At 34.7% G+C, this 19,376-nt stretch overlaps 2 protein-coding genes across 3 annotated transcripts in view; one reads left to right on the top strand and one right to left on the bottom strand.

Moving 5' to 3' along the window:
* LOC115445792 overlaps nt 1-11,746 on the bottom strand; it is a 40,050-nt gene extending 28,304 nt beyond the window's left edge. Inside the window, exon 1 of the mRNA XM_030172222.2 lies at nt 11,127-11,746. Within this exon, the coding sequence (XP_030028082.1) occupies nt 11,127-11,588 (462 nt within the window). The 5' untranslated portion in view covers nt 11,589-11,746. The remainder of the gene's footprint in view (nt 1-11,126) is intronic.
* A 1,719-nt stretch (nt 11,747-13,465) lies between these two features.
* LOC115445752 (lipopolysaccharide-induced tumor necrosis factor-alpha factor homolog) lies at nt 13,466-18,118 on the top strand. Of its 2 annotated transcripts, none has more exons than XM_030172148.2 (3): nt 13,466-13,718; nt 15,319-15,616; nt 17,251-18,118. In XM_030172148.2, exons 1-3 carry the CDS (start codon nt 13,706-13,708, stop codon nt 17,354-17,356), a joined length of 417 nt encoding a protein of 138 aa, XP_030028008.1. In that variant the 5' UTR covers nt 13,466-13,705; the 3' UTR covers nt 17,357-18,118. The 2 variants fall into 2 exon arrangements, with proteins under 2 accessions (XP_030028008.1, XP_030028009.1); XM_030172149.2 differs by lacking the exon at nt 13,466-13,718 and adding an exon at nt 14,848-15,076.
* Nucleotides 18,119-19,376: the final 1,258 nt, after the last annotated feature.

Genomic DNA, 19,376 nt, shown 5'->3' with positions numbered 1-19,376 from the left:
TCACAAAGTAATTTATGCAACGCATTAATAAAACATGACTATGTAAACGCCTTGACGCAGTCCCGGAACCTCGATGTTGCAATCACTGCATCACGTTGGAACCTCGCGCCTATATTTTTTGGCCAATTAGGCAAATTCCAAAGATGCACTATTACCTAAATTATTTCGAATATAGTTGTTACTCACACTTCTTCATTATTAACTACTATATAAATAGTACAGGAACTTTCATTTGTAGGAACGTAGATTTAAAAAAAAGTTAAATAATTTCTATCTCATTAAATACATCATCAAAATACCGAGTGATACGTCATTTATCAACCTAAAATTATTACTTGTAAAGCATACCTCCCGCATAATTTAAAGCCCAGGGTTAATTTAATGATCTTAAAATATAGTTCAGATATTTGACAAACGATTTCTCTTTTAAAAATACGTTATAAAATTTAAAATACTCCATAGTTCTACAATTATACTATCCCCTGCGACAAGAAACATTATCAAAATATCGTAAAGGTAAAGAGAAATCTTCCTACCCAATGACCATGAGAACTAATCTAACCAGGCACGTGCCGGACAATTCTTTGTGAAGAATTCCATAGCTGTTATCACTCATTTTATTTTTACCGATTATACATATCTGACTTTTTATATACCCTTACATATCTTCAATAGTTTTCAATCCTTATTCCTCCTTTTTTCAAGGTTGGCCACGCATAAATTGTTTCCTGTTATTACTCCTTCGTAACTAACTGTTATTACAACATATTATAATTAATTGTTTTTGTTGCAAAAAAAAAAACAAATTTAATTAGTTCCATTCTTAAATGCAGAGTTATTTTAGGTTTCTCTACTTTTATAATTTTGAATTTTTCTAATACAACTATTTGTAAAAATGTTGACGTAAGGGAGCTACGTGATATTTCGTAAATGCCTATATAAAAAACCGCCAATCCACGACCCAGTTATTACTAGATAATATTACATAATTTATGATAGAAATAAAGGAATCACGCCAAATTGCTCCATTGAAAAAGCAAAAGATGGTCAAGTATATACTTTCGAACAAAAAGTATTTTTTTTATTGAAATAAATAAAAAATATAATCATATAAATAAAATCCTGTGTTCGAAACTAGAAACATCATTCACTTGACTGAAGAATAAAACAAATTACGGTATTTGTTGTTAGTTTTCATCGAGCATTAAGATTTATATTATAAGATTTCTTTTTTGAGCTAATGTTAATATTAACGTACTCATGCCTTAAGATATCGCCTTTGACATAATATTGCCCGAGTCCATGTCGAGCACAAAGGTTTATTTAACAAAAAGTTTCCAGCGTTATACGAAGTCCCACAGCGCAGATGTAAGTTTGGTGTTCATGTTAGCACAAATTACTATATGTTTGTAACAAACATCGGGTGAAGAGGGTTAATATTTTAGCTTCAACTATTACAAGAGCACTAATTTGCGGCGAAGTTGTCTTACGAGCGGGTGCAAACAAGCCAAGTGTCTCTTCACTTCACATTCAAGGCGCGCTACTCTACCATTTACGTTTCCTACTTCCTATATATGAGTGAGTATTAAATGCTTTGTTACCCACATAACGCATTAGAAAAATTAAGTGAAATGCCATTAATCTGAATATGTCATGGATGTCGATTGTAGTGTACTGAGTAAAGGTGACATAGGGTTTTTATTACATAGATCCCAAGTCAAATTAATCACATACAACTTTGCGATAGTTGAACGACCGTAGCCTTGCTGTACAGTAAGTGTCCATTGTAATAAGAAAGCGCAACTATGTTCCTTCCTGTTTAATAATTATTTGCATCACTATTGCCTCTTCATATGGGTTGCTAAACGCGTATATAAAGTTTACCAGACTAACAACCCAATGTTCTTAAGATAAACCATACAGGAAAAATTAAAAATACTTTACCGACCGCAAGACCAAGTCTCTAACATTATAATTATTATATTCTACTTCGACATAGCAACCAAAACCTCGAACCAGCTATCTTGGATCCAATAAAGTCGTTACTAGGATACCAGAGCGAAACGTTCCGCTTTCTGCCGCAACCATTCCTGCAAGATGCCGCCTAGCGCCTGAGAGGGGTGGTGGGGGACACAAAATCCGCCGCGCGCCGAAGGTCACGCAGTACGAGGCCAACCACCCGCTCCGCCATCCATCTGGGGGTCGTGCACTGTTCTCGTATAACGAGTCTAGCGTTGCACGGTTGTAACAACCCCTCACCATACTCGGACGATCTATATTGTCGCCTATTTGTCACCTCTTACAATAAGCAGATGATACCATGGTGGATTACACCGGATCCCCCAAGACCCTTACCTACTCATTGACCACCGTAACTAATCTTGAGTGTACTAAGGTTTATATTATCTATTTGAAATCACATAATCAGTTTTCCATAGGGTACGTTGATATAAGTAAAGATCAATTTGTACAACGTACACAATGCAAAGATTATAAAGTAGGATTTTTTTATGAAAACTTAAGAAAAACAAACATACACTTATTGCATGTTACGTGGATTGCTTCGCTGGAGCGTATCAGTTCCTTAGCCCTAAATATATATTTAGATAGCAGTAACCGTGTAGTGCTATATAAAAATAATAAATATTTCCTTAAAATAAACTATCTTGATAAGAGGGCAAAAAGTACAATTAATAATGTGTTTTAAATTAATGGTAACTACTTTTTAATTGCTCAATACATTCTTGTAATCAACAATAAAACCACCATACATATAATATATTTCATAAAACCTCTTATCTCGTGGTATTTATATACATAACAAATTATAATATACATGTACAAGGCTATTGTAGATTTCATGATATTCTAAAGAAAAATAAATTAGAATATCAAAGCAAATCTCTTCTTCAATAAATAATATTGAATAGTCTACAAAAGTTGTTAAGGCTTTAAAAATCTAAATATAACATAATATAGAATAATATCAGCCCTCTATTATATACATTCCCACTGCTGGGCACGGACGGCCCTCCTCTAATATTAAGAGGCATACGTCACAAAAGTAACAACAATAATATTTTATGTAATGAAATCACTAACATGGACTACTCCCTAAGCAATTTTACCAATTTTACTCAAATTGCACTCAATCAAATACAAATCTACCTAATGTCATTGAGGAATTTCCAAATGAATTTGTATGACGAGCTATATTCTCAAGGCCAAAGATTTTCACTTACTTAAATTAAAAATAATAGATAGTTGAACACTGCTACTGATCACTACTTAGAATTATAAACACTGCAATGCAACTAAAAGAGGATGCATGTGAAATGAGAGTTATAAAAATGCAACCTAAAACGAAGCTTTTACATAGCTAGAAACATAAATTTTCAGTGATATGTTCATTCGAGGGTATAAAAGTACATCAAATATTTACTTTTCAAGAACCACCCCCAAGGGGAGTAATGGATAAAATTATTTCTGGATGTCTTAAAAACGAAATATTTTTTTATAGATGCATATCTAACAAGCATTTGTAAAGGCAAACCAAGATGTTGGTGAAATAGGAGACAAAAGTATAACCATAAACCAATTTGATGATTGACTTCTAAACTATAATATATTTGATCTTAAAATATTTCACAATTGAACCATTAAGTTAAATTAATATTTAATATGTTATTTTTTAAACCAAATACAAATCCTCGAAAAATCAGCCAAAACTAACAGAACTCAATGGTCAATAAGGATTGGGGAACGATTTATTTTAATTAACACAATATTTTAACAAAATTATTTTATGTGTGTGTGTGTTTAATCAGTCATCATTTTCAATTCGAGTTACTACAGGCTGTAGCGTATCCTATATCTGTGCTACAGATTATCCGTAGTATGCTTATGGGGTGATGCCAAGAGGTGCTAAGTTGTGACAAAAGTGAACGTTTGAACGTGATATGTAAAATTCAAACTGCTGCGAATGCTATGTGAAATCATTGCGAGTGTGTGCGTCAGGGCGCAGGCGCGCAACGCACGCATGCGCTCTGTAACTTAACCTCAATCCGAGGCGTGTTTTTGAATGAAACTAACTTCATTCGCGGGTCAGTCCTCGTGACAGTGACAGTTTTTGAACGATTTCCGGTATTCAGGTTATTATCAATACATACATAAATTGACGTAGAAAGAATTATAAATTGAGTACCACGATCTACAGACCTTATTTGTAAGCCATAGTGTATAGAATTTTGATGGGAAGATTTGATGGGAAGCAGAATTTAAGGACAATAAAACACTGCTAACCGTACCTAACCCGTTTCTTTAATACTGGTTGGCCATCCTCCTAGAATTTTATAAGTTTATGAGTGCTGGACATGACTTAACATAAGATGAAAGAATTGCTCATTTATTTTCTGAAGTGATCAAAACCCCATATTTGAGTAACCTTTTCTTAGAGAGGATTAAAACCAGGCAGGTGTTTAGTCATACAAATTGAACGAAATCGTTTCTGCAACACATCTGAAAAAATAAGTTGCTCCGACTTTATATTGCTGTGGCATAAACGCAGGCGGAAGAAGAAGACTCTTTAAAGTTACGTCCCACTAGCGCATTAGCAGTTAAACTGCACTGGTATCATTATACTACTTGGAGCTCGAGTCCAATTATATAGACGTCGGGAAGTAGACATGAACTTTCAACCTAGAAAAAAGCGCTCTATAACAAACGCAAAATTAAATGACTTCGACAAATGCGAGTACTTCAGTTCAGTATTGTACCTTAATCCATTAAAAGTGAACAGCATCAATTATTCAGGAACAGTGGTGTATGGCGCTAACACAATTAACATCAGGAAACAATACAAGTGACGTGCGCCTCGCGGCACCCTGCGCCCTTGTTACCCGCCGTGAATCAAGCGCCCTGTCGTATCTGCTCTCATTAAATTAATCCACGGATAACACCTGTTATATCACGAGCGCAATCAAAATTAATAAATGGAGACTGCTAAATACATCTCTCGTACACGCATCTTATATTAATGTAATAAAACTATAATATAAACTGTAAAATAAAATTTAATGTATGCTCTAATTAACCGTATTTTATATTTTCTTTTAGATGTGTCACATAACATATTCGTATTATTGTTTATTTTTAGGCGGAAGTTATTCCTTAATGTGTAAAAAAAATATTATTGGATACTCTACATATTTTTTTTTCTAAGTTTTAGGTTGTTTGGGAAATTAATGTCCTGAGTAGGTACATATGATGAATACAAATCAAATTAAACATTGACCATGTTAAGTTGTCAAACTTATTTGTGAGTTTGAATTGAATACGTTTATTTTTATTTGAACATTTCAGTGTTTCAATGTAACTCTTCCGTGATAGTTAAAGTTATCGCATTCTCGTGATTCCCAATAAGGTTCTATCCCAGACGGAGAGCGGATGCTAAGAATCTCCGGAGGACTTCCGGCTTAGGAGTATTATAAATGCTATTACGTAAAACGGTACGACCGTTGTTACCTACTAGATAACACTGTCAACGGTGCATTCTGTGTTTTTTGATTTGATATGTAAATTTGATTCTGTAATCAAATTTATTTATGATAATAAATAAATATATAATAATAGATTATATTTTGCACGTTACATCGTTATTCTTTTTACGTTTATTGCAATTCCTTAAACTCAAAACAATTAAATGTCATACTTTTGAACAAATATCTTTAATCACTCTCCGGGTATGTGAACTCTACCAATATACGACTACTCCCTCTCTTTACATCAAAAACGCACCAACTTATATTTTAGTATCGCATAGTTTCTTCATTGACAATAACAGTCACTTTATTGTTACTTTTGTCTAAATTATAAAGTTTGAATTATATGTGTTCTTATGGCTTTTATTTCTACAAGTCACACAGAAAAAGGACTATAAGAGTTATTATCTAAGCAGTAGGTTTTGCTATCATCGTCACTGAAAAGCGCAATAAGTCAGTTTATTTTCACCAAAAGATATGCTAATGAACAGGGTGGTTTTGGGGTAATAGAAGTCATAATACCTGATAATTTACCATTTAAAATAATCAAGTAATTGTGTTTAGTTAGTAGTTACTTACTTTCATACATTTATCACATCTATAAATTGAATGTTATCTTATTAACTTTCACAAATATAAAACTCGCGTGCGTATTTCAGTAAACAAAAATATGAATTAAATAATATGTTTAATAAGACGATGGGAAATAATAATTATAAATTTACGTAAACTGGATAAACAACTATGAAACTGTAAACTCATACGTCATGGGACATTACCCATGACTATTAAGAGAGTGGTAAATGGTTGAAAGCTTTCAGTTCTACTGTAGATGACATTATTGAGATCAGGTAATGTTACATGCTGGCACGCTATGTTTCGCTATCTTTACGTACCCTAGTAGATATTTGAGGAAAAAATGGATTATGCTAGATCTGTTGGCCTCTAACACTCCTACTAATTGCTCCAAACGCTACTGCAAATACTTAATTTCGGTATGTGGCACGGTAGCATGAAAAACAAACGGAATGTGTGATGCCATATATAAATATAATTAAATGTAATATAGTATATGGTTGTTATTCAGATATAATAATATGTATAAAAATATTACTTTATTTGGTGCTTTGCCATACGATCTGAATCACATACCTATGTTGTTACGGCACAATAATCATCAACTTTATTTATACTATACCTATAAAATATTTACCCGAATTTACGGAAATTCGTGAAATTCGGTATTACTTAAGCACACGCACATTTCATTGTGTAGTCATATAAACAACGAAATGTTTTAGTTAGCAATATCCTGACCCTTAAATATTCTTTATACATAAGACATATGTAACAATTGTAATTAGAAACATAAATTAAAGAAATTTATCTGTCTTTCACTCATCCAAATCTACTTAAAGCATAAGACATTAATCAAATTGTAGAAATATTCGTTTATTATAACATTATTATACAGAGCTAGTGCTCGAGAAATATTTCCAAGTATCAATAGTATTTCAAAAGTAGTTACCAATATCGATAAGTGAGGACATGGGTAGGATACGTGTACGGTAGAAATAGACGGTAGTGGAGGTTAAAACCAAAGTAATTGGATGAAAAAAAATGTTATGCGTCAAGACACACATGTTTTGGCGAGTAGTACGAGCAAGCTTCGGTAATAAAATTTACATCAGTCGCAAATAAATATTATAATAATAGTAAATAAATGTTCAATGATATGTATAAATTACCACATTAAAATTGCGAATTACGCTTCGGGATCATCTTTAATGAATATTTTACGGCAATAGCACCATGGTAAAAATATGCATACGATCTATTAATACTTCTTAACAAGGGGAAAATGTTAATGTTACTTGTTAATAAGGGGAAATTAATGCACTTAAGTCGGCATGCCACAAATGTTTTTAGTAATTGCACAGAGAGATTGTAGGGTAGATATTATAGGAAAGAATATTCTTTGTATCACGATGCAGGGCATTAATACGACGTTAATGAAACGAGTTACCAACACGTTATCAATCTACACGGTCTCTGCGCGGTTTCAGAGTACATAGCACATAAAAATGTTCATTGCATTCAGCGTATTAGTTGAATATAAAGTTCGAAATTTGTAAGTATGAGAAACATCGAACGCACAGCCTCGTACCTACGAAAAGTTTTTGATAGAATTTGACATTCGTGGAATATGCCGACGAATGTGTGAAACATCTTCGTTTCCGCGAGGTTGTACTTGCTCATAGATGCGTTTCGTCGCTTAAGGTAAAATGTTATTTACATATGTTATTTGCTCCTGCAACGCAAACTACACATAACAGAACCAATAGCTTAATGCAAAGATAACTAAGGCTTTTAACGATCTACCTCATGATATAAAAAAACGATCTATTTGTAGTAAGGCCAAATGTGCCAAAAAGCTTTGCCTAAGTTTCGTGGAGGCTCATGGCGATTAGCTATTTAGTTTTCAATTATTATCATTATTTTTTCTTTTTTACCTCTTTCATAAATACTCAGCGTAAAATTACAACGCATTTTTTTTATTAAGCAATTTTAAATAGCTTAAGTTTACGTATGTAACTAATTAACTTTTTCTTAACTTATTTTTAAGATTTCAAGACGCTAGATAACATTAAGTAATTTTAAAAACCTATCTGCGGTGGCTTGTAGTTGGCTTATCTATTGTGTTTATTTCCTCGTATATTTGTTGGTTAATGATGGTTATTAGCCACCCAAATAAAATGAAATATGTAGGACTTATTGCCCTTTCAATCTAGCCGTGATAACTAACACCGCAGGTTCGCGTACCTAAACCTAATCTACAGTTGCATACTACCAAAAACATTAAACACCATGCTGTGTCTCTCTTCGACGAATATGAGATAGTTTTGGAGTATTTGAAGCAGCCGTGGATTGCTGCTGAACTTTCATAGTTGCGGATTTATTCATTTTGTTAAAATTTAAGGGTTTTGTTACTCTATACTAATAGAACGCCATGAACGGCGAAGGCTATATGATATCTCCACTAGCTATTCTCCTAGGTGTCGCAACATTAACAAGACATTACTTAAGTGCGAAAAGGGCGCATACCTTTTGCTCGGCCAAAGTTCCGGCTTGCAGCTAGCCAAGGCGTTAAAAAACCATGTAACACACCCTTTGACAAAACACCAAATTGAACAAACTCGTAATTTAAAAACAAAACCTTTACAGAAGAGGTAAGACACAATTTTGTTTAATCCATTCCGTTATCCTGTTGTAAAAAAAAAATATATTAAATTTAGAGCACAGTTTAAAGGCATACATGTAACATGAGTCATTACTATTGGAATCGAGAACTATTAATTTTGGGAAATGTTATATGTTAAGTTTTAATTTAACCTACTAAGTAAAATCATTCTCTTAAATCAGGAAAAAAGGAACAAAAGCTTCTATAAGCCCTCACAACAAAGGAAACAGAAACATACATTTTGAAAATAATGATTATAATAGCTTAGGGTCATTATGCGTATCGTACATTTTTCTAAATTTAACCTCTAACTAAGGTGAAATAACGAATGTAATGTGCTAAATCAGGGCAGAGATATTTTAATATAAATATTATTAATGAAGAACTTTAAAATCAAATTAAAATAAAAAAAAAGTATCAGTCATGCTGGTACTGCAGCAAGGAGCTGAATGAGGGTTCCCATTGTTGGTACAATGGCTATAATTGTGTTATATTTGTTTACATTTTTTGTTTTTTTTTATCTTCTTTATTGTACATGGTATATATAATAATTATAAAATCTTTCTTTTTCTTTAAAATCGGTTCTATAATAGAGTCAATAAGTATATAGACTTAGGACAACTTATGTTTATATTATTGTCCACAATATTGATATAAGGGTTTCGTCTTAAGAATATAATTAATTATTTACCTATTTTCATTTACAATAACACATATGTATAGCAAAACAATTCATGTATGGATAATATAAGTAACTGAATTCCTAGAGCTAAGTATATCTTTTTTGAGTTAAATAATACAACCTGTGCCTATTTTAGAGTTAGTATAATAAAATAAACATTTATTTAAGGAAAACGAAATAAATGTTACAATCAAATACAGATTTGATTAAGTTAAAGTATTTTAGAGAAATGCGCGTGCGCAACGTCCAGTACCCTACATGGACGGCAGCGCGGTTTACGGGTTTAGTGCCGTCAATCTTAAGCATACAGAGGCCTAGAACTTATCCTATGCAGATAAGTAGCACCCACGCGGCGGTGGCTGCTGACAATAATATTTTTACTTTACCCTAGAATCGTAAAATTAAATGTATTTAGGATTTTGGACAGCTTTTTCGCTCAAGTTATAGTATTAAGTTAGAAAGCCCGTCTAATTGTGGTTAGAAGTTTCCTGCCCGAGTGGCGCAATGCCGAGGTAGTCATTGAAACCATATAAGTTATAACCATCGCGGTACCTCGGGGCTGGACGGTACTAACAAACCGTTTCCCCCACAAAACAAATACAAAATCTTGAGCATTCGTAGGCTTTCGTTAACCATTATATATAGATTTACAAAAAATTGCCTAAAAAGTGTTTATGTAAGTGAGATTTGAGATACAGGCCAAATAGGTTGTCTCTATTTAAAATTTGGGATCTTTTTGACAAAACTGGGCCTCAGTATACCTTTAAAACGTTTATTGTTGTCAGTAATTCTTTGTTAGACACACATAAAATTCATAATATATATGTATTTCTATGCATGTCAACATCGGTGTACTAGATGACTTGAAATATAATGAATACTTTTAAATGATAGCAGTGTAGGCTATCAGTATTTTCAATTTTTACAGGCTTTTATTTGGTTCGTAATCTAAGCACTTAATAACAGAGTTAAACAAAGAACGTTAAGTAAATGCACACACAACGTCACATTGGTATAAAAATTATCAGATACCAAAGTAAAGGTGTTTAACCTGCAGATGATAATAAATCCAGGATAATACAAGCTAAAATTATTGAGCTACTGATGAAGATAAATCAAACGCCTACACATTTTAGCAAAACGCACGGACTTGGCTCTCGTGACTCAACTGTCATAACATACCTAAAAAACCTACGGGGTTAATACTTATATGACGCTATAGGGTGTCAAATTGTGATTTTACTGTTGTCACGTAATATGCCGGTCGCTATTCAGATTTACTTTTCACCGCACTTAGGTTGAGAAATGTGTCTTGCCTAGTCGATCGATACACGCATACAATCACCCATTCAGTGAAACGGGTCACGCGGTGAACTCATATCTTCTTGGATGGCAGACGTATAATCTTATCCATACAATATTCTTGACCGTTGTTACCTTATAGATTAAACTCGTTAGTTGTTACGAAGTATTCTTACAGGATCACCTTAAAGCACACACTGCGCTTACAGCCACGCCGCCTCCTAACCTGCTTGGCACTACTCGTATGATATAAAACTGATGGGTGGCTGATGTTCACTAATTGATAAATCTCACTATGACAGACGATGTGTAGCATGTGAACATGCAGCGAGAGTGGATGGCAAGCGTTGGCGACACTCACCTGGCACTCATTACACGTGTGTATGGAGTAGGACTGGTCGCAGTCGTAGCGACTAAGGATGTCGACGAAGTCGCAGTGCACGCGAGAGACCATGGCGTCAAGACCGAGGATATCGTGCAGTGTGCGCTCGCAGGGCTCCCCGCCGGCGAGCATGTCGGTACGCGCGGCCGGGTGCAGTACGGAGGCGGGCGAGCGTTCGCAGCAGGCGCGCAGCCGCAGGTTGGTGAGACGTCGAGCGCGTTCTTCGGTGTCCAGCGCGCACAGGTACGGCACGTCGTGCTCGGAGAGCACCTCGGCCGCGCCGCCGCTGCCGCCGCACGCCGCGCCCCCGCACTCGCGCAAGCCGCCCGCGCCCTCCTCTTCCAGGTCGCACGCGCTCAGCCAGGGGTTGAGGCGCGCGAGCGGACTCACGGCCAGGCCCGCGGCCGCCATCAGCAGCAGCAGCAGCGGCGGCGCTCGCATGGCGGGGGCGGCGCCGCTAGCGGGGGCCGGCCCGCCGGGCGCGGCGTTGCCTCATACCGCATCGCGCATGGCGACCTACTCGCGCGGCCCGGGCCGCGGGGCCGGCGCGCGAGTTAGGCGCGCCGCCATGTCGCTCGCTCGCCGCTCGACTGACTCCCCCCGGGCGCGCATCGATCGCCCCGCGCCCCGCATTCGCCGCTGCGCGCGCACCTGATGCCTCTGCTACCGTTATATAACCATGCGCGCGCAGCCCTGGGTCCCGCCCGCCACGCCGCCCGCCCTCTACCGGTACTGCGAATTTTCCCAGGAAAAGTCAACAATGTCTTGAAACCATTGCATAAACCATGATCTCATCATTCTACAGATGGCGCTGTATAATTTTACTCTTATCAGCACGTTCTTGGACTAGAATTTTCAGATCTTAATCATGATTTTAGCTAGTGACGATGAATGAACTGTTTACCTTGTATATTTTTAATTACTTACTGACTGTTATGATATAAATGCACTAACTACTTCTATCCACATAAGTTGCTGAACAAATTCCAAACTTCAAATAGCCTTTAGGTAGAGTTTTGTGTTCTCATCAACTCTTGTTCTAATTCACAAAAATAACATAAAACTGTTTTATTTTAAGTACTTCTCACAAAGAAAAAATATTGATATTTAATTTAACGAGTACAGGCAATTTCAAGTATTGAATTTGTCTTGTGACTGACTACACAGGTATAAACGCAACATCTCAGAAACCGAAAATACGATCTTCCATACTAAGTTTCTAGGCCAATATTTTAATAACTACTTATGCAATTAAATTACAAAAACTTGGATAATATTATTAACATAAAATGTAGATGTTCTTAATAGTCTATGATAACCCTATATAAAATTAGTTACTTATAGAGTCAACAGTTTTGGCTGCGCTTCGTTTGGCAGTTTATCAATCAATGTTATGAAATTTATGAAGCTGATGAAGATAAATTCACTTAAGTGACCATAAGGTTTATATTTTATAACAGAAATCTTTCTAAGAATAAGTCTCTCTGTTTTTGTTTTTTAAACAACAATTAAAAGTGTTGTTTTTACATTAAACTTTAAAAAAATATTATCCTGTGTGGATTAATGCTAATATTGCAGTTTTGAAACACTGACTGCTTTGTTTATGGAGAAGTCATGCCTTTAAATATCCAGGTCCGATGAGACTTTGCATGAGCTTTTCTAATACGATTTACGTACATTTAGAACTCCGAGAGGAGGTTGAAGTCAATGGAATTAATGTAAAAGCTAACCCTATCATTTCTGGGATATCTATAAATAAGTATATTGGCACATCTCCACGTTTGAATGGGATAAGAGCTGGTGAAAAAGGTGTCATTTTGAAATTACAAAGTGAAATCGTAACGCCATGAAGCTAGCTAACTACCTGTTTACCTAGCTTTCATAATTCAATAATTGATGTGTTCCTGATATACTTACTTAATATTCGTCACATAAAATATGTAGAGAAGACATACTTAATTACCCACATGACTGTTATTTTATATAATATGTAACTTAATTACGACCACCCATGGCGAAGTTAGTATCTATATAGCGCATATAAACATAACATGCCATTTAGTGACAACAATGCTTCGTCATAGACAATGGAGTATTCCCGTGCAATTGACTGCCAAGTTTCGCGTGAATCCGTCCTAGAACGGAGCAGGCGGCAGGCCACACGGCAATGGTAGTGTGTATTAATTGCTATTGTAATTATTTAGGCGGTACGGATAAGTTGGTAAACAAGTTACGTGACTTTGCGTCTCACTCGCACGCGGTGCCAGCAAAAAGGTCGTGCGGAGGTCTCACTCGCTCGCTTGTGACGCAACTTGCCCGCGCGCACTCTCCGGAGTGCATTCACTCATCGCGTAAACACCACAAGATTACTACGTACACCGTATTTCCTACATTAACTACTTCGAGATATTTCTTTGTGTCATAAAAATTACGTGAAAGATTCGTGTACAAGTAGAGAGATCGTCAGTGATTTGTGTCAAGTTTGTGAAGTGTTGTGCGCCCTAGTTATTTATTGAAGGATTAAGAAATAATTGGTACGAAGGTTAAATTTCATCATAATGGACGCAACAAGTGAGTAAACTTTTTTTCCTATTTCTTGTGGGTCTTATAAGGTTCTTGATTTTTTAAAAGATAAAAAATAAACCTACTTATGTTTTTTTTTCTTTCATGCCTATTTATAATAACCTTAGAGATGTTACAAATAACAACCAGTAATGGGAAGTTATCTAAAATCGTTTCATTTTAACGCAGTACCTAATGGAGAGGTACCAGATACCCGAGTATTAATTTGAGTCAAAGTTTAATTGCCTATAAATTGATCATTATAGCCACGTAATGGTTACTCAACAGCAAACACGGTAAAAATCTTCAAAACCATTTTATAACATCCTTTTGCGTGAAATATAAATACCTAAGTCGAATTTATGGTCATATTAATCATACAAGAATGTCTCGAGTCATAACTTGTCACGCACATTCTAAACCACATTGAGTGTTATGGTATATTTTGCATTACAAGCGTATGTATGTATATAAACGCATATAATTCATAATTCTAATTCCAAATATTTACCAATAAGAATTAAAGAATCCAATATAATAATACTTCTACTGAGCCGGTATACTTAATCGCTGTCGGTTCGCGCAAGCCGCAAAGCCTTGTGTTGTCACGCCCTGAATATCGTCAGTTATATTTCAACACCGCCGTATACAATCGGCACTTGGTTGATTCTTTAAAATACCGCTTCAACATAAACTAACATTTGTTTAATTAAACAGTTTATTGTTACTCCCACGTGGAATATTAGTAAACAAATGAAAGTTAATGTGCGAGGTTCGATAACTATCAATCGTGTACGGCTCGGACGGTGACAGGACCGAGAACTTACCATCAACAAAAAAAATACTTACTACTGATAGGTTCGGAAACGTTACATGTGCTTAAAGACGACTCATAATGGACGTATACTAAAGTTATATGATAGATTAAGTAATAAAATTACTCCAAAACTAGTTATGAAATTCAATGGAATAATAAAATTCAGAAGTATTAGTATATTTTCAAGTATATAAGATTTATTTTTAGTACTGCTTTTCAAGATATAATTAATAATTTATGGTCTCGCTAGGGAGGATGCTAACGATTGTTTGAAGTGAAACCACCGAACTAGTATGGCGGACCCTAGCATTGGGTAAAAAAACGCCAAACCAAGACAAAAACTGCATTAGTCACTGCTTCTCTGTTTAGGTGCCAGTAACCCTAACTATCCTACAGATTTTACAACTGGGTCTGCATAAATTACGCATTAATATCGACAAAAGTGTTCGCGAAGTCGATTCCTGCTCAACATAACTATCGTGACTCAAGTCAATAACTTGAGTCAATTACAAATTAAACAATCTATGAATAATTTGAAGAATTTTGCAAGGTTAAAACGCCATTAATTGACAATATAAAAAAAAAACTGGCAAAATTCTAATTGTTTGCTTACGTCCTAAGGAACGATATGTAAATGTGAATTGAACTTACCGTATGTAAATTAGATAAATTACTCGCTAGAGACTGGGAAGTTCAAAAGTGACCATGAGCCGTGAATATGTGGGGATTCAATGCCGTTTTTGTATTTAACACAATACCATTTTATGATAAAGTATCTTTAATAATTTCCAGTGGAAAACAAGATGGGTTTGCCGCCACCATACGAGCAGACAATGCCTAACCCTGTTCCACCACCTTCATACTTCGGAGACAATCCTCCACCGCCGCCCGGACTAGTGATCCCACCCAATACGACACCTCGTACGACAGTCATAACCTCATCTCCGGGTGCAGGGCCGCCCGGGAAACTGGGTCCGGGACCCACGGGCACCACCTGTCAAACGTGCAACAGAAACGTCGTCACAAGAGTAGAGTACGTGCCTAACAACAGGACCCACATCATATCTGCCGCCCTCTGTGTTATTTCCAGGTAATTTTATTTTTTTCTATTTATTTGTGCTAATTTATTCTATATAAGTGTGTGATCTCTAGTTGGGAATGGAACGGTCTGCCGACCAGCATGTCCGAAGGTACAAAACCCAAGGCAAATACATCTGACTTTTTCAAGTTCTATATGTATTATTTATTAATTATTGATCGCATTAACGATATAGAAAACATCTGAGGGTACGTACGTGCATTGCTAGAAAATTCTTCAAAAATAATTTTGAGGATATGTGAATTCTGCCAGCCCTTGCTCAGCAGTTGATAGTATATATTACAGGACCGGTTATATTTGTATTATAAATATACAAATCTATATAATATGTATATTATCTATTATAATATTATGTTCAACAGTGGACTTTCAAAGATAGATGTTGAAAGGAATCTTTGAGGCATACGTGGATGTTAGACAGCAATGATACCATTATTTTATTCACCTAATAAGTCTGATTAAAAAAGAAATACCGAGGGATTTCCCGGGTTTTATGATGGTAAACAAATAAAAAAACATTTCTTTATCACGTGATAGGCGATGTGATGTCTGCGCAGAGATCACTTCGACTTCTTACTTTCTACTGACAATCTTTCGACGTATAAATACTTAGTAATAAGTAATTATTAAAATCACACAATTTGTAGTCATTAAATCATTAGTAAATTATTTTAATCCTGTTTAACCTCGTTACCTCCTAGTGACTCAAAAGTAAGCTCAGCGGGCCTGTTTACGTCCGGTTATGCTAATTAGGGGCTTGTCATATTTGCTCGATTTTATTTTTCATAGAAATTCAGACGGTGCTGTTACAAGCACAGATATTTTATTACACTTGGTATTCAATGTTCCAAACATTGACAGATAAAAACTAATGAATGGACTGTTAGGTATAAGTGAAAAACTTTGAATTTCATGCAATCCTTTAATTGAAATAACCTGCCAAAAATGGAAAAATATGTGTCCGAAAAATAATCTTATTATGACTGAAAAAGAACTTTACCTAAGTCTCATCTAAGCGATATACGTATTCAAAGAGTTTAATCGTAAAACAAGTAAGCTACTGAATTTATTACGCGCAAGTTTTAAAAAGTTAGTTAGATACTACATTAATACTTAATTATATTGATTAGAATACATAACACATGTTATTCTGTATTAATGATTAAAGGTAGATATTGTTTAATAGCCACGTGGGATTTTTGTAGCGATTTATAGGCGGAGGTATACGGGTTAATATAGGATTTCAATGAATAATAAACTACATTAAAAGCAAGTAATTGTTATATATAGGTATGGGCACGTAACTGGGCAACTAAAGTTGCATGTTCAGGAATCCTTTACCTTTAAGGTAATGAAAGTGTGTGGATTTCTGATAAAAGATATGGCACGGTACCTGTAAACTTGGCTTTAAATGGTTGCATGCTTAGCGAATAAATCAATTTACTTGATGTTCCATTATGAAGGCCGATTTCAGCAGGGACATCCAGTGGCTGGTTGACTTATAATGAATGATATTTGCTCGCGTATCTGCTATACTGTTCCCTACATTTGTAAAGCTATCGAGTCACAGCCCAACCAAAGATCCAGTCTAAACTCATTTGTAACCTATCCTTATGTGTTTCCAGTTGCTGCTGCGGTTGTTTTGTGCCCTATTGCATGAGGTCCTGTAAAACAGCCAACCACTACTGTCCTCAATGCAAGGCGTTTGTCGGCTCCTACATACCATCGTGATTCTCTACGATACACATGATCTCCAATATATTCAATCCTAACCTTCGCCACTTAGATCGTATGTTGCAGTAAACTGATACATTACATTATCATTTTAAAGATCTAATAGGTAGTAAAATGTTTATAGTAAGTATATGTTAATAAACTTTAACACGTATATAACGATATAAGGAAAACAATCTTCAATATTAATTATTTAGATGCATTAAAAAAATATAAAATGGTTAATCTTTAACTAATAAACTTAATGAAATTATCATGGCATACATATACCAACCAACTGATGCAATGAATTAGATAATGTGGTCATGTAATATTTAATACTCATATTAAAAAAGGAAACAAATATTATTTCTAAATAGAGTTTGTATTCACATAAAAGCCTGGTTGTTATAAACATTATTTAAGTTAATGTATAATTATAACATATTTCTAAAATTTATCAATGATTACATCATTTTGTACTGATATTAAGGATATACTTACGGATAACTACAACTTTAACTTGTTTGCAAGGTATTCACATGATCTTCGATAGACAAATAAAATATTTCTTATATCTATATAAATATTGGCATTAACAATTGTAGTCACATTGATTTCTGTGATATTTATTACAACCACTCACGAATTTTTAGATACTTAATTGAGAACTAGATACATGCAACTAAAATAAATACTTAGATTCTAGTTTATATATTATTATATTGTAATAAGTTTTTATAATTGTTTTATAAAATAAATTATAATTTTTATTGATTCGTTGATGAATTTTATTTAGCGGTAACGTCATGAATTATTTATAAATTACCTACGCTATTTTCTATGTAATACTGGTTATGCCTGCATCAATTATAAGCAGAATATTTACACTTAAATACTTTCCTACAGTAATTTAAATTAATTTGGTGTGGTGGTTTTTATATAAAATAATAATATAATGAAATCATACATCTTTAAATCTAGTAAATTATTTTTTAAATATTGTTGAACGAACATAAACTCCCAGAAATTTACGGCAACGTGGACAATAATGTTCTACGTTTTTCCAACGTTTAGTCGCATAAGGCACTATACAGCAACACAACCACCTGTAATATAAAAAAAACGTCTGAATTATTTAAAATAATAAAAACTTCCGCGTCGCATTGTGGACCTGCTTCTTTACAAAATAGTTTAATACAGTAAAGAAACAAGCGGTAGTATATTGTGCAAAACGAAAGACGACGTTTTCAATATTATAAACTTAACTAACAAATTTACATTGGTTAAGTAGACAACGAAAATTATTATTCAATAAAAAATATATTAATTTGCAACAATAGTCTGTTAAACAGTATCCAACAAATTGATAGTGGGTCACCTGATTGAAGACTAAACTCTGACATATATTACATGCATATATTATTTTTGGGTGTAATTAAAATTAACAAAATAAAAATTAAAAAACTATCTACCTACTGTTGAATGACTGCGTGTGGGACATAGACACAATATAGATGAAATAATCATATATGTTCTTCTTTTATATTATGGCTGCTACCGTTTATATATCGGTGATTTTGCCAATGTCAAATAATAATAGCAGATACAAAACAAAAAGAGACTAAAAAATCTGATAATAAAAAAAATCTCATTTTTTATTTTCTTTTCTAATCATAAGTTAATCATGCTACGCTAGCATTCGAAGTCCAATGTTCCGTTCCGTGACGTTACATGAACATAAACAACGTATTGTGAGTCCTGTGTATCACATACTATTCCACATTATTGGTAGTATTTCCCCCGGGATAACCCTCACTGCAATCGAATCCGTATCCCGCGGGATCCTAGTTCTATCTTAATATTACCTACATGTAGGTTCAACTAAAATGTTACACATTATCATTACAGTGGATACCTTAATTCCAATATTTTTTATAGTCTTATTAGACATAAGTCGACGACCAGATATTTTTATGCTAAGTACTTCCTGATACTTATACCTACTTACTATAAAGTACCTACCGAAATCGAAGAA

The sequence above is a fragment of the Manduca sexta genome, chromosome 28 (assembly GCF_014839805.1).
Source record: "Manduca sexta isolate Smith_Timp_Sample1 chromosome 28, JHU_Msex_v1.0, whole genome shotgun sequence".
Lineage (NCBI taxonomy): Eukaryota > Metazoa > Arthropoda > Insecta > Lepidoptera > Sphingidae > Manduca > Manduca sexta.
Note: the sequence above shows the minus strand (reverse complement) of the source record. Positions and strands in the feature narration are given on the sequence as shown.